Raw genomic sequence first — 15,917 nt, 5'->3', positions numbered from 1 at the left:
GCCATGATCATGTTCCTCCTCCTCCTCCTCCTCATCTATCAGATACACTGAGGGCTTTCCTTTTACATGCACCAGCCATGCAATAAAAACACAGTCCCCCGTGCGGTGTTGTTCTTCTGTCCCACCAACACACACACACTCTCACACACACACACACACACACACACCACTATGCAGGCGGCGGGCAAAGGAGCAGCTGACACCGACGCTGCTGTACACAGTAGCAGCAGCGGAGCCGCAGACGTCGACGACAGCGACGGGGCAGGGGAGAGGATGGAGAGGACGGTGCCAAGCGAGCAGCAGGACAGAACCAACAACCAGCAGCAGCTTCAGCAGCAACAGCAGCAGCACACGTCCTTAACGCCGTCCGGAGTGCTCGGTGAGAGACACACGCACAAAAACAACGTCAAACAGAAATTCAGTTTTTGTCTTACGCTTGCACAGATCGGATGAAGGTATTTGTGCTCATTTGCAACGAAAAATAAACAACAGGATGGGATAAAAAAAAAAAAAATAGGCTACTGTGCATGGGCATAATGATGCAGTCATTGATGCTAGATAGCCTTCAATGAATGACTCACTGGATACTTAATGAGTGAATAATCATTGATTGATTTCGTGCGTCTTTTCATTGTGCGTATATCGTTTCACACAGGCCCGCAGAGAGTCAGACTGTGGTGGCCCACAGGTGCATGAAGGATGTCTTGTGCACGTCCTGTGTTACTTTCAAGAGTGCAAAAGACAGATTGTCGTGCAGGCTTAGATCTGAGCTGCTGAAGACTGAAGTGTTTACATGAGAGATATCCTCGTAGTTAGTGAGCAAGAGTACAGTGTTATGGTGGTGTAGGGATTTGCACGGCGAGGATTTTAAGCAGCAGCATTGCAAACTGAGATGATGCATGGTCATTTTAGGGGCCCCTGTCTATTTCTTGGGCACACTAGAGTTTTAGAGTTTGTTGCCCAACTAGCATCCCATAGGTGTGCCTATGTTTGGTCATCTAGATTTTCTGAATATGGACCTAAAACATTTACAGCTTCAGCCTGGAAATCTTCACTGCAGTTTGAGAAATCTCAACCACATTCATGGCCATACATACTGGCTCACAAAATATCTAAATGAACTCTTAAAATTCTATCAGCCAATAGTGCTCACCAGTTAAAATGTCACATTCTGAGGATATCTGGCACAATTAGGCTACTAGTCCCTTACATCTGTTTCAACTGTATTAGTGCGATAATAGGCTTAGTGGTATCGGTTCAGCTGCGCTCCAGAGTATCAATGATGAGTTGGCTGATGACCACCTTTAGGGCAATGGCAGATTTATTACAACAGCAGTTGTGTGATGTTGTAGAAAAACAGTTGTGGTGCATCTGATCATTTAGTGTAGAAGCCTTTACACCATGTGCTCTGGTTTAACAAGAGATTCATATTGTTACATATTGTATAACTGTAATTTATTAGATGTGTAAAGTGACTGGCATTGAATAATAAAGTACTTATCCAGTCACTTTCCTTAAAGGGCCAGATTTAAGAAAATGTGTAAAAGATGCCATTCGCATGCCCATGTCAGACCTTCAAAGTAAACATTTAAATGTGTCGATAATTCTCCTGTCATTCGTAAGCGAGACATAGTTTCCTGTTTAAATGAAAACATTTATAAATTCACCTCCTTTTCCTAATTCCATTTGACTCGACTATAATCAATGTGCTTGAACAGTCTGTTAAAATGTTTGATAAAATAAGAATCATCTGCAAAACTATGACACATAGCCAGATTGTGATCATTGAAAGGCCACTTTCTTACCATGCAGCTACTAATTGAGTTAGTGTGATATAATTAATATATAATGACACATTTAAAAGGTTTATAAAGTGTAGTTTAACCTTTCATATCCCAGAGGTTAGTTTTTAAAAAGTCCATGATGCTTCCCCAAAAGTACATGATGTTCAATATCTATAAATTGATAGCCTTCAGCCCATGTGAGGAAGCTTCAAAATGGTGGTTTCATATACGGTACACTACGCATCGTGATAATTTGCACCAATGAAATAAATGTGATATCTTGTGTATGTTACCTCATGTACATGCAGTGCTTTAACTCTTCCCTCTACACAAGCTCCAGACGGACATTTAAGTTGACGCTCTCAATGGATTCATATCTGCTGCCTTGCAGTGAGACAATAAAGAGATATCTATATGTGTACAGGCTTTAATGAGCAATTATGTCAGTGGGAATCAGAGAGACCATCACTCAAGTCATCAGAAACATGCATGAGAAAGAGCATTCAATGTCAGTGACACGGCATGTATGCATCATCATTACAGCTGCAGCTCTACAGCATTAGAAACACGATCCTTTCGCATTGTTTCCTTTCATTTCTTATCGTGCCGTATATGAAGTTTGTATAGCTGTCGCTGTATGTGAAACATAATAGTATATCATAGCAGCAGAAATGACAACTTTAAATTAGAGCTATATGACGTGCTCTGGATGATGTGCTAATGTAGTTGCGATGCTGAAAGTGAAATCCTAATCCTCACATGCCCTGACAGAGACTTACAGTGAGACTTAAGTGAACATTAAAAAGAGAGGACTGTCACTGGGGCCGTTATGCAGCGTCAGACTCAGAGTGTGACTTTAGAGTGAGAACCCAACGTGTGAAAGAAGAAGAGCAAAAGTGATGACCTCAGATCTTACACTGTATTGTGATAAGTGGGAAAATACAACTGTGAGGGCCTGTCGCTTTAGCTCCACGTAACAGCTTCAGGGGACAGACTTGAAGAGCTAGTTTGCCAGCTATTTACACAGCATCCAGTTTAGAGATCATCTGTTTATGTAGAGCTCATTGAATTCGCTCAAAGTCGTGTGACCACTGCTGCGCAGCCAACCTTCACCCTGGCTGAACAATTGTTTTATACATCTCTCTCTTTTGTCTCCAGAACAAAGCAAAACACAAACAAACAAGGAAAGGGCAGACAATATGTTGGAGAAATAACACTGGGATGAGTAGCAGAGGTAGACTAATGACTAACCCCGTCGTCTGTGTCCTTGTCAAAATATCACCAGCTGCCTATCCGTCTTTCTCCCCGTGTGGCTCTCATTCAGACTATATTAACCTTATTTCAACTCACTCTCACCTTCTCAGCCTGCTGATCCTTTATTTCCTTTTTAGATAAGCTGTTTGGGAAGCGTCTCCTGCAGGCCAGACACTATATTATGTCCCGGAAGTCCTGGCTAAAGATGGTGCCCACCGAAAACTGTGACATCCTGATGACATTTCCAGGTACAGTAAATTGTAGTCTAGCCTGCCCCCCCCCTTTGACACTGTAGAGAGAACAGAGGATCCTCAATTACTGTGTTTTGTGGTCAGCCAACCACTCTGACGTGTCACGTGGACTTTAAATAGTCTCTAGGGGGGCATAAGTTCTCGTGCATTAACTGTTTCTCTGTCCAGCCTGTCCTACAGCATATAACCAGGATGCTGCATTTTTAGTTGCACAAAAGTTTGGTAAGAAAGAATTTTATCAACTTTATAATAATATGAGAAACTTCATAACTAAATACAGGGTTGACTAAATGCAAAAACACCACATCAAATGGCTTTATCTGCAGAAGCTGGATATGTTTTTTTTAGGATATGTGACAGAATAATCTGTCCCAGCCTGCTGTCCAGTAAGTTGCATTCTCTGTTCATCTTGGAAATTATTTTTAAATTTGCCGAGTATTATCAGGATTTTGAGAAATTTCCTTGAAAGTAAGCTTAATGCCATAATGATTCATTATAATTAAAACAAGTAAGAAGTGCAGGCATTAACGCAGACACCAGTTTTAAAAACTGAACTTTTATAGCGAACACAAAAAACTCCAAGGCACAGCCTTTCTCATGCAGTCACTCAGACATTAAAATCCTAACAACCGTGTTTTATAGCTTAAACGCAATTTAAATAAAGGTATTTCAATCGTTTAAACAAGAGAGTGCCTTGAAGTTTTCTCTTCTATGTAATCGTTTCTTCCTAATCTTCCTTCCTGTGTGTGTTAATTTTTACTCTTTAATTATGAGACAAAACAACATGGAGTTTACAAATGACAGCAAAAGAAAAATGAATTGAAGTGAAATTCAAATGAAATGAATTGAAGTGAAATATGGGTTAAAAAACAAATATTTTAGACAGGTCTGCATCTGTTCTATTTTGGCCTTCCTGCCAAGAATAATATGACGACGGTGCCGGATTCTAAATGAAACAAATGTCAACAGGTTTAACAAGTGGCCAGCATGAATAATCCAGAACAATGATTGGTCTGTTATTGGTTATCTAAGCTATTTTGATTTTGTTTCATTCATTTTATTGGAAAGTTGCCCCAAAACATGCCTAGTAATTGGGGATATCTTCTAACCAAATTGCTGTTTTACTGTAAAGCTGTATAGTTTAGTCAGTTAAGAACAGCAAAAGGAGCACACTCGACAGTAAACAAGGTTTCAGCTGCATGACCGCAAAAAAAAAAAAAAAAGACAGAAAAAAAGCACACAAATGTCCTTTTAGGTTTCTTTATCTGGGTAAGAACAGCAAAACAACAACGGACGCATTTCAGCACTAGGCCTTCATCAGCGTTGATGATCTATGTCCCCCCTTTCAGTATTAGACCAATAGATAGAATTTAATTAAAATTGAAAAAATGTTTAATGATTAATTGCTCCATCATTTTATTAAAATAAAAAGCTCACAGAAAGGTTTCATTCATCCGCGTGAAGCCAGTCTTGAGTTATAGCCAGTCCTCAGCATATATACAATAAGAAGTGATGTATGTAGAAAGGGATTTAATGGGAGTGACCTTTAATAGTCACCACCATCACACTGCTTTACTGCCTTCCTGTCAGAGCGGTGACTGATGCAGCAGCAAACTCATCATGTCCTGCTTCTGGATAACATGTCTGAAAATATGTGAAGAATCAAATCATTGTAGACAAATAATTAATTGTTAAAAGATAAACTCATTTGTCTGTAAATGATGAAAAAAGTCCGCCATCAAACAAAATACTTTTACTTCCTTTCAGATAACATAGACGACCACACTCTGCTGTGGCTCCTGAATCAGTTTCGTGTCGGGATCCCACAGGTCAGCATTCAGATCCGACAGCAAAAACACGCCCAGACACACGCCTTCTTCATCACGACAACATTCGAGAAGTAAGACTTTAACTGTGTGTGTTTGTGTTCATGTATGAGTGTGGATGTGTGTTTGGATGCATGTGTGGGCTGTTCATTTCTTTCTTTGAACTGTTCTCAGAGCGCACATCTTGGCTTGTTTTCACTTTTCCAAGCAGCCGATGGATTGTTCTGCAGGTTCTTGATTTTAGGACTGTGGTTAGAATAACAATGAGGCAAAGCAATTTCAAAATGATGCCTCTTTGTTAGTGGTAACAATTTTAGCTGCTTATAAATGCATTGCAGCGTAATTTTTGCAAAAGGGAGGATGAGTAAAACACCAAGTTAATTTGTAATCAGGACCAGGTTTTGTATTGCACCAATTCATGACAAATGTGACTGGAGACACTTTTACCTGCTCCAAAAGAGCAGATTAAAGAATGTACTCTTTGTTACACCCAACATTATTCCATCATTAGCACTTAGCAACATTTAGCGAAGTTACATTGGCAAGAAAAAATGTCCTTTTAATAATAATAAGCAGAAACCTTGAACATACTGAATGAAACAAGATTTGCAGAGGAAGCCAATGTTGTAAAAAATAAAATACTCTTTCAAAGATAGGGCTGAGTCTACACTTTATATCTCTGAGCATTTTTTTTTTGTTTGCATATATATATACATGCAGTTCAAACAAGGCGTGAGTTAGCTTAGCATAAAGAGTGAAATTGTGGGAGAAACCTAGACAAGTGCCTCCAAAGTTCACTAACAAGGTAACGTTTTGTTTGCCGAAGTCGCACCGGTAAAACAAATGACATATTGTGTTGTTGCTATTGTGGAACTATTACTTAAAGCACTTCTCAGCACAAATTCAGAATTTGTAAACCAAGATGAGGGTCATCAGTTACAGCTTTGTTTGAAACTGTTTGTGTGATTACTGTAAATGCACCTAATCTGTCGTGCATCTGCATACCAGCCTGCACTCACTCACAGTCCTCCATCAGATTTAATCCTGCTGCTCACTTTCCCTCTGTCCTCTCCCTCAGTTTACTGCAGGGGGCGGAGCAGATGAGCATGCACAAGGCCGTCAAACCGCAGTTTGGTGGCGGGATGCGGCGCTTCTCCTGCGAGGAAGACAACATCTACGAGAACATCGAGAGCGAGCTCTGCTTCTTTACCTCACAGGTGAGAGGTGGTTGTTTCTAATATGCATATTGTTACTTTGCATTAAGTGTGTCTTTTGCGGGCTCACTTAAAAGCAAAAAAAGTCTCTAATTAGTAGGATCTGTCTTTCCGTGACTGTGTTTTCAGGAGCGTCAGATCATTATAAAGTATTGGCTGGACAATCTGCGAGCCAAACAAGGGGAGGTGCTTCACAACATTCACTTCCTGGAGGGACAGCCAATCAGTATGTCCACATGTATTACAAAAGCCTTGCTTTTCTTTTTTATCGTCCATTTAAAGATTGTGTCAGTACAGCAAATTAGGTTTTCCATTTTGGAACTACATTTATCAGAGTAACTTTTCCCGTGTTGTTTAGAAAGTCGTGAACAGAATTGCTACGTTTAGCTACAGCTGCTGGTAATTCCTCAGTTCTTAATGCTGCTAGAGCTGCTGCTGCCTTTGACACAGTAAACCATCAAATTCTCCTGCACGCTCTTTGAACTTCTGTCCCCTGCAGGTTCATGTTTTACCTCTCAGATCTTTTAGAGTGTCTTGGAAGTGCACAATTTATCCACAGAGGTGCCTCAAGGGTCAGTGCTCGGTACCCTTCTCTACTATATATACTTACCCAAAACAGCACATGAAACTCCGCTGTTCATCTCCCTCCACCGGCTCCAAATTACTGCTCACATCAAATTAAAAAACCCTGCTGCTCGTTTTCAAAACAGCGACAAAAACGGCTGCCCCTTACCTAAACTCTCTCATCCAGGTCTTCATTTCTGAAATGAAAGGCATCTGATCAAACATTCACAACAAGGCCATATGTTTCTTGACTCTTCTCCTTCGTTGCCCCTCGGTGGTGGAACAAACTGTCAAACTCCATTCGATCTGCAGAGTCCCTTTGCACCTTTACACAAAAGCTAAAGACCCAGCTCATTCATGAACACCTACAACAATGCTGATGACGATGATATTGAGGGTGATATTGATTGTTGTTATTGATGTCAACAATGACGATATCTAGGATGGCGTTAAGCTGATTAGAGCTCTCAAGAGCAAATGTAGCAGTACTTAGCCTCTGGTCACTTCCTGTCAGCACCTGTGTTTTATCGGACTTTAAACTGTTCGTTTTTTTCCTCTTCTCTAGATCCTTGCTTGTGTTGTACTTACTCTCTGATGTGTGTCGCTTTCGACAAAAGCGTCCGCTAAATGAATTGGAGAAAGAGTATGAGTGCCTAGATATCATGTGTATCATGTGTTGTGTCCTATGAAGTACCAGAGCTGGTAGCTCGAGGAGTGATCCATCAGATGTTTCCTCTCCATGAGCAGAGGATCCTCAATCAGCTGATGACATCGTGGGTCCAGGCTGTGTGTGAGAGGCAGCCACTGGGTAAGAACTACACATTCAAATTTCCCATCTTTAAATCTCACAGAAGAGTAAAAGCTTGTTTTTACTTTAAATGTTGGAGACATGATGAATATTCTTTTAGGAAGTTGTTCAAAATACTCTCCGCTTTCTAGATGATATCTGTGACTACTTTGGGGTTAAGATCGGCATGTATTTTGCCTGGCTTGGTTTCTACACAAACTCCATGCTTTACCCTGCTGTCATCGGCTTCCTGCTCTGGATCCTCGCAGAGGCTGACCAGGTACTGAGTTCAATTCTTTAACAAGATCTGTCTTTTCAAACTACTACAACATTAGTAAAAAAAACACACTTCAACTGTCACAATATAGGGCACTGCTGCTTTGTTTTTTATTTCATCCACTAATGCTTCTGATGTCAGGAATGTGAGGATGTTACAGAGACTCTGATGCCTACTTTGCTGACTATCTAGCTACATGTATTTGATTTCCTTGGTGTGTTTTGAAAGGATAAGAAGACAAGTATAAACGAGTTGAAGCAGCACAATACTTACATGAGATCATTAATCAATTGTGCAGATTTTGTTCAGCAAAATCAGGCGTACAAGGCTTATCTGTGTATCTGTTGATTCTCTTACAGACCAGTCAGGATATCTGCTGTGTTGTTTTCGCCCTCTTCAACGTTGTGTGGGCGACACTGTTTCTGGAGCGCTGGAAGAGGCGAGAAGCTGAGCTCGCCTACAGGTGGGGGACCCTTGACACCCCCGCTGAGTCCTTAGAGGAGCCCAGACCACAGTTTAGGGTGAGAGGATCGCTTCTTACGTTGTAGAATGCGTGGATGAAAAAAAACTGTGTTGTTTTGTTGTGGCTTTGCAAAGACTTATATTCTCTTCCTTCTGCATTCGCTCAGATAGACCTCCCAACATTCACAGTCACAATCTATTCGAGGGTTAAGAGACCTCTACAACTCCTCTGAAAATGTCAACGATCACATTAGATACAGTTTATTCATGTCAGATCACGCAGAGCTGCAAATGTGGTCTGGTTGCATGTTTTATCAGTGAGCAGTTACGCAACCCTGCAGCGACTCGGTTAGCACAACACAGGGAAACATGGGCGTGTTCACAAGAGTAGCGTGTCTTCAGTCCCCATGTGCTCTCAGGGAGGGAGGGAAGGAAGGAAGGAAGAGGGCCTTGGGTAGCCTCCCCCAGCCCCCACCCTCAGCCCACCTCCTGTTGTGAGAAATGAATAGAGGGTTAGAGGGAGGGGACAAGGGGGGGGGAACAGCTTGAAAAAAACATGTGGGAGGTGGTGACATCATGCCCGGCTAGCTCAGTCGGTAGAGCATGAGACTCTTAATCTCAGGGTCGTGGGTTCGAGCCCCACGTTGGGCGCACAATGTTTTTGGGATGGTAACGGCAGCATAGTTAACATATGACCGAGTGATATGAAAATGTAAGGCCACCGTCAGTGCAGATGGATTTATGGAATATTACAAGTTGTGTGAGAAATTGAGTGGCAAAACTTGGATAAAGCCAGAAAAAGTTGGATTAGAAAAATAATTAAGCATTTGGCTATTTTGCAGAAGACATACTTAAAATCCACTGTCCAAATAATGGGATTGTAATTGTGATTTTAAATAAAGCCTTTCCCCGGCTGTTATCTCTTCCTCGTCTGTCTCTGCAGGGAGTGAAGCGCTGCAGTCCTATAACGGGCTGCGAGGAGTTTTACTACCCGCCCTGGAAGAGAGCTCTGTTCAGATGGCTGGTCAGCCTGCCCATCTGTCTCCTCTGTCTCTGCTTTGTCTTCCTCGCCATGCTGCTCTGCCTGGAACTGCAGGTCTGAATACATAACACGGCATGGACGTTATGCAAGACATGGCCTAGTACTGAAAAAATACTGGGCTGATACTGTGTGAACGTATTTCTTTTGAAGAGTATAAACCAGCTGAAACGGCTGGAACAGCTTCAGAAACAGAAATAGCAGCATTACAGCGTATTATAAGGACAAAAGTTAGGATCCAGTCTACTTTAAATGTGTTATATTATAACATTTTAACAAACAGGTTACAGAAAGCCCATTTCAATGAACTTATGCCATTTGATTTTAGAGCCATTTTAATTACTTACTTATTATTACAGATGTGGGATTTGAGAGAATGAAAAGGACGTATCAAATATTTATAATGTGTCTCATGCACCTAACAGGAAGTGGTGATGGAGATCCAGGAGCTTCCAGGTATCACAAGATTCATTCCTAAGATACTCCTGGCCCTTACTGTGACTGTATGTGATGAAGTGTATAAGAAGATTGCCTACTGGCTCAATGACATGGGTAAGAGATGTTAAACATCCTCTGGGCAAAGTTGTGATCGGCTTTCTCTGTTATACTTCAGAGGAATTATTTTGTAAGAAATTAAATTAAAATGTCTCTGATTGTTATCAAGGGTAGGCTTGTCTCTTCTTTTTACTCTCTGAAAAAGATAAATGAGGCACATACAAGATAAAACCTTTTACTGTCATTCTATAGTAACTTCATAAATGCTTCTTTCTCCAGAGAACTACAGACTGCAGAGTGCCTATGAGAATAATCTCATCATCAAGATGGTTTTTGTGAGTCATTGTTCCTCTTCAGATTTAGGTAGAAAAGAGACAGTTTGTCTTGTCTGACCAAGTTTTTGACTGCTTGTAATGTTTCCTTCCTGTCTTTGTTTTAACAGTTTGAATTCATCAATTCTTACCTAAGCCTTTTCTACATTGGATTCTACCTCAAGGACATGGAGAGACTGAAAGAGGTGACAAAAACTGTGGGCAGTAACAAAAACCTGTAAACAAAATAATGATCTCCAAGTGACATTAGCCTTTGCAAAAAAACTGATTACTAATTCATGGTCATGTTTTTTATGTCTGCCTAGCAAGGTTTTCAAAAGGCAAATATGCAGGGGACAGTGATAAAGCCGAAAATGTACTGCTCAAAATTATGTGTTATTATTTAACAATTGATCTTTGATTTCTGACAGTTAGACAAAGCGCAGGCTTCTGATTTCAGCTTTTGCAGCTTTTATGGCACTTCATGAGTTGCTAGAAAAACCAGTTTCAAGTGTTGACACGTTTGAAGAAAAGACAATTCTTAAAGGGGTCTTTAATTCACACTCAATGGCTACATACAGGATATTGTGCTTAAGATTGAGGCACAAGATGCAACTCTGAGGCTAGAATGCAGCATTGTCACCTGTTGATGACAAAAGAAGAACTTCCAAAACAGAAAAAGGTTCTTATTGCATGATGGAGCGTGTCACAACCCAGGCTCAGTGAGCTGGACAAACAGGGAGACCACACAGTTTTAAAGTTATTTAAGTGATTATTTATTGAAAACTAAAGCAACATATCCTAATAAAAGAATATGCAGTCTGTAGATCAGTGGTGATTGCCATGGTGAATGTGTGTGTAGTGTTGTGGAGGCTAAACAAAGAACACAAAGTAAGTGTTGACAAGAGAGAGGTAGAGACTGAGAAGCCAACTTAAATACTGAGGCCCAGCCTGCCCAGGTTCATGACAACAAATTAAGTGGCTCTGCCCCTTTATACCTGAAGGCAACCTGAGTGGGGAGAGATACAAGGCAACAGGAAGAGCACTGACACAGTAAGGGGTCGTCACAAGCGGGTGTGTCCTAGTATTCAAATAGAGTGATACCATTAGCCTGTTTATCTGTACCAAGGTTTATTTGGGACTATGTGCATGTCATATCTTCAGCACTCATTCAGAACACTTACAGATGTTTTCCCTCTCCTCACAGATGCTAGCCACTCTACTGATCTTCCGCCAATTCCTACAGAACATCAAAGAGGTCCTCCAGCCTTATATCTATGAGCAAAACAAGCTGGGTGTCTTCACCCCAAAGGTGCTTTGGGAGCTCCTCCAAGCCATCATGCTCAAATATGGCCGCCTTGCTCTGGGAAAGGCTCAAGCCTCAATGACAGCTTATTCCTTCCTGGGTCCCAGAGGGATCGGCGTCAGTCACACCGCTAACGGTAATCCTGAGCCGAGGAGAAGAGGGGATCTGAAAGCCGGATTCAGGCTGTCAGAGGAAGAGTGGGACATGAGTGACAGCAATCTGAAGCAACGTAAAGTCAGCTTCACGGAGAAGGTCGACTACCAGGACGTGACGACAGAAACCCAGCCGGTGTTTGACAGCTTCCTCGAGGACAGTCCAACGCTGGTAGAGGAGGGGATGGACCCGTCCAGTATTTTTGACAGCTGTGACGAGGACAGTGATTGCGAATCGCTGAGTCAAGTATGTGGTCTGCTTGCTTTTATGACACATCACCCTTTCACCTTTGGGGTTTTATCCATCCCAACCACTGCTTTTATCCAGATATGCCATACCACCTGCCCTGAAGGAAGGCACTTATGTGCACATTAAATGGGTACAGGTTACTCAGAGCAACACTATCAACAAAGAAGGAATGCCTGTACAATGTCTCCATGCAAAAACATAGACATGCAGAAATACAGTAATCCACATCTTGGGCCAAAAAGGAAAAATATTGTTTAACTGTATTGATATATTAAGATTATTCCAACCCTTAAAATACATAAGTAATAATTAAGTCATATCATGAAATAAAAGTATCCTAAACTAAACTGTAGATTTTACCATGCCTGAGTATTCACTAGAGAAAGTATTGTAGTCTAATGTTTACCCTAGCAGGAAACCAAGGAGCATGTGTCCTCTCCAAAGGAATCTGACTCTCTCTGTCAGAGAAGAAAGAATGAGAAGGAGGGGAAAGAAGAGAAGAAGTCATGGATCGATCCACCTGAAGAACCTCAAACTGTCACTCTGACCCAGGCTGAGATTGAGAGCTGTATGCAGACATACGAGGTGAAGAGTTTTGCTTTTTCAAAATGATCTTGCATCTTGTTAGAACATCTGTAACCATTTTATATCAATGGCTTGTGATGTTATTCACTTTTTTTTGTTTGTTATGGTCTCGACAGGACACGCTCCAGGACTATCAGGAAATGTTCATTCAATTTGGTTATGTGGTGCTTTTCTCCTCTGCGTTTCCCCTGGCGGCCATGTGTGCTCTTATCAACAACATCATTGAGATCCGCAGTGACGCGCTGAAGCTCTGCACCGGCCTGCAGAGACCCTTCGGACAGAGGGTGGAGAATATCGGACAATGGCAGGTCAGTGTTAGCAAAATATCAGTGGTGCCTTCAGGCTGCACTGAACACAGTCTAAATGCCTTGATTCTCATTCACTCACCATCAGACTGCAATGGAGGCCATGGGCTTGATCGCCATCATCGTAAACTGTTACCTGATTGGTCAGTGTGGTCAACTGCAGCGTCTGTTTCCCTGGCTTAGCCCTGAGATGACCATCATATCCATCGTCTTACTAGAGGTACGAACTGTCCTGTTTCTGATCAACACAGGTTTGTCTATGATGAGTTCTGTAGTTTGAAGGGAATCTAGTTTCCCTTCACAGGTTTTACATTAGCCAGCTATTTTTGTAGAATATGTAAAACCTTTAAATATGAATAGTTAAGTTATCGATGAAAACCAAACCTCATGTGAGTTTTGAGTATTTGTTGTGATGTGCTTGCTAAAAATACAGAGAGGAAAATTGATTGTGTCTCGATGTAACCGTTTGTTGAGCCTGTCCCTCTGTGGTCTCGGTGGTTTTCAGCACTTTGCAATCCTCCTAAAGTACGTCATCCATGTTGCCATCCCTGATATCCCTGGCTGGGTAGCAGAAGAGATGGCCAAGCTAGAGTATCGACGAAGGGAAGCTTTCAAGGTATAGTTGTGTGATAGCTTGAAAGACCTTCGGCCAACGCAAGGCTTGCTGCTGGCTGCACTTTGTGCAAATGATATCACATCTTCCAACATGTATCCCTTTGTGTCCCCTGGTTTGTTCGATGTATTGTCCAGACATAAACACTACTGCAGCATTTTCTGACTGCCCATAAGAAATGACTGTATGTGTTTGACTGTTTTTTTGTATCATGTTTGAATCACATAAGTGGCTCCTGTTTTGATGGTGTTTTAGATTTGTCTTGTCATGAGATAGCAAAGTAACAATATGAGAAAAATTCAGCATATTTGTCGTAAACAAACATCTGGTTTGTGTTAACTAAGCACAGGACAGGGTGATAGAATCATTTAACAGTAAAGAATTGGGATAGGCAGATGATACCAAACGTTCCAAACCTTGTTTAACTCCTGTGAAAAGTAGCGTTTTATTTTCATCTGCCATAATTATAAAAATGTTCCACCAGATATCATGAATAAATGTAGTAAATAAATAAGCTAACTAATGAATATAAGTATCTAATACATCACATTGGGACTATAAATGTCAAGTTAATATCAACTATACATTTCAGAAACAGAAGCCCAAAGAAACAGAAAGAACTTCACCACATAACTACATTAAAGCTGGTTTGACAATGCAAGGTGATATCAATGTCTAACACAATCACATGTTTATTATATGTAGAACCTCTGATTAAAAGTACATATATAGCTTTAACTGATAACATCCAGGCGTCTTGGACATAAGTTGATCACGAGACTGAAATGTTTCATTACAGGACTGCTATAATTATCATCAGCCACCAGAGGTCGCTGTGTTCACCTAGTTTAAAGCCCTTCAGCTTCAAATACTTATAGCATAAATAGAAATAACAAAGGCTCAGGTACTCCTCAGTTAACACTCCAGTGTGAAATGATCTACCATGTGCTTGTCAGCATTACTACCTTACATTATTTTGTGTCCTTCCTCAATCGGTTTTCTTCCCTTATCAGTGTTTCCCCTGTCTTTTGCTTTCCCTCTCCACCTCTGTGTCTTCATTTGATCTTTCTAACCCATTCAGAAACACGAGCAGCAGGCCCAGCAGCACTTCCAGCAGCAGCTCAGACGCCGACGTGAAGAAGAGGAGCTCCAGCGTCAGGCTGAGCTGCAGGTCGAGGCCCGCCAGGAGAGCGACTACCACAAGGCAGACTCCCAGCACCAGCACCACCATGACAAAGCAACAGGGGGCAAAGCAGGCGACAAACCAAAGAGACCGAGCTCACTGCTGGGAAACAACAACGTGATGAAACTGAAGCAGATCATCCCTCTGCAGGGGAAGTTTTCCTCTGGCACCTCACGCTCACCGGCTCAGTCCCCCACAGGAGGAGAGGCAAAGCTGCCGGGATTTCTCAAGTTCTTGAAGTCACCCGAGGTGAAAAAGGAGCCGGCGGTGGCAGCTGGAGCGTCACCGGGGTCAACCGTGGCTTCTTCAGCGCTCCCTGGTGGCCACGAGAGATCACAGTCCCCTAACAGGACATTCAGTCCAGGAAAGCTGTTCAGTTTCAGCAAATCAGAGGGGACTGTGGTGTGTGTGAACGGGACACAAACAACAGGTCAACCTGCTAACACTCAACCAAACAGAGCTGAGTTAAACACAAGCCAGGAGGAGTTACCCTCTAATGAGTCGGAAAAAGGAGAATCAAGACAGTTGACTGATTCTGAAAACTCGGGTTCCAAGAGTTAATAAATATTCAAGGATACCAATGTAATATAATGAACTGAGAGCAATGTAAATAGACTGTAACACCTGTACTGTAGGGGAGCACATTAGTCACAAGGACCACATGTAAGGTCAGCAAGTGCTAGACTTTCACTCTCAATGCAACTTACTCTGCACAAAGTATTCTACTGTATCTATAAACACTTGACTATCCAGCGTCCATGTAAAAATGTGTACAGTATGTGTTACTCTGTGAACAGGGCTCGATGATCCGGCGACAATACTGCATGTCCGCCTGGTTTCAACAGCCGGATCGTTTTCAAAAAGAGGACCTGAGCATCAGTGATTTGACCTGCATCTTCCCGTGCTTCGTCTCGTTTCTCATTCTGATGCCTGTCTGTAATGCATGCATTACACATTTATCACCTATTTTCAGTTGTATAGCACTTTTAAAGCCATTGTATTCCTCCGCAATAGGTCTGATTATACTCACTGTGACCTTGAAAAAAGTATTCTATTTTTCTGACATTTTATTTTCTATGAATTATTTTACTACATGAATTAGTGAATGTACTTCTATGATGCAAATAAATATCACTCTTGAATAAACATCCATTAACAGATAAGGCAATGACTTGTTTTGTTACCATGTAAAAAAATAAAAAATAAAATAAGGAGCATGCATTTCAACTAAAGTTATAAAATAAAAACACTAAAATGAT

At 41.5% G+C, this 15,917-nt stretch overlaps 1 protein-coding gene and 1 non-coding gene across 5 annotated transcripts; both read left to right on the top strand.

The window, feature by feature from the left end:
- On the top strand, nt 1–15,916 carry ano8a (anoctamin 8a). Of its 4 annotated transcripts, none has more exons than XM_065953893.1 (18): nt 12–379; nt 3,176–3,286; nt 5,057–5,189; nt 6,194–6,332; nt 6,459–6,555; nt 7,585–7,701; nt 7,833–7,960; nt 8,317–8,478; nt 9,363–9,515; nt 9,884–10,010; nt 10,233–10,288; nt 10,396–10,470; nt 11,472–11,969; nt 12,387–12,557; nt 12,674–12,865; nt 12,951–13,082; nt 13,368–13,478; nt 14,557–15,916. In XM_065953893.1, the coding sequence occupies exons 1-18, from the start codon at nt 67–69 to the stop codon at nt 15,217–15,219; spliced, it is 3,378 nt and encodes a 1,125-aa protein (XP_065809965.1). In that variant the 5' UTR covers nt 12–66; the 3' UTR covers nt 15,220–15,916. The 4 variants fall into 4 exon arrangements, with proteins under 4 accessions (XP_065809966.1, XP_065809965.1, XP_020500081.2 ...); XM_020644425.3 differs by having other exon boundaries at nt 12,384–12,557; XM_020644427.3 differs by having other exon boundaries at nt 13–379; nt 12,417–12,557.
- trnak-cuu (transfer RNA lysine (anticodon CUU)) lies at nt 8,998–9,070 on the top strand. Its single transcript has one exon. It is a non-coding gene; the product is annotated as a tRNA-Lys (tRNA).
- Nucleotide 15,917: the final 1 nt, after the last annotated feature.

This window comes from Labrus bergylta, chromosome 4 (genome assembly GCF_963930695.1).
Source record: "Labrus bergylta chromosome 4, fLabBer1.1, whole genome shotgun sequence".
In the NCBI taxonomy this organism is placed as follows: Eukaryota; Metazoa; Chordata; class Actinopteri; order Labriformes; family Labridae; genus Labrus; species Labrus bergylta.
This window is presented reverse-complemented; position numbering and strand designations above follow the sequence as displayed.

Coding starts and splice junctions, on each gene's coding strand:
- ano8a (XM_020644425.3), top strand. CDS start 67: ATGCACCAGCCATGCAATAAAAACACAGTCCCCCGTGCGGTGTTGTTC. Junction 5,190..6,193: donor ATCACGACAACATTCGAGAA/GTAAGACTTTAA, acceptor CCTCTCCCTCAG/TTTACTGCAGGGGGCGGAGC. Junction 13,479..14,556: donor GACGAAGGGAAGCTTTCAAG/GTATAGTTGTGT, acceptor TAACCCATTCAG/AAACACGAGCAGCAGGCCCA.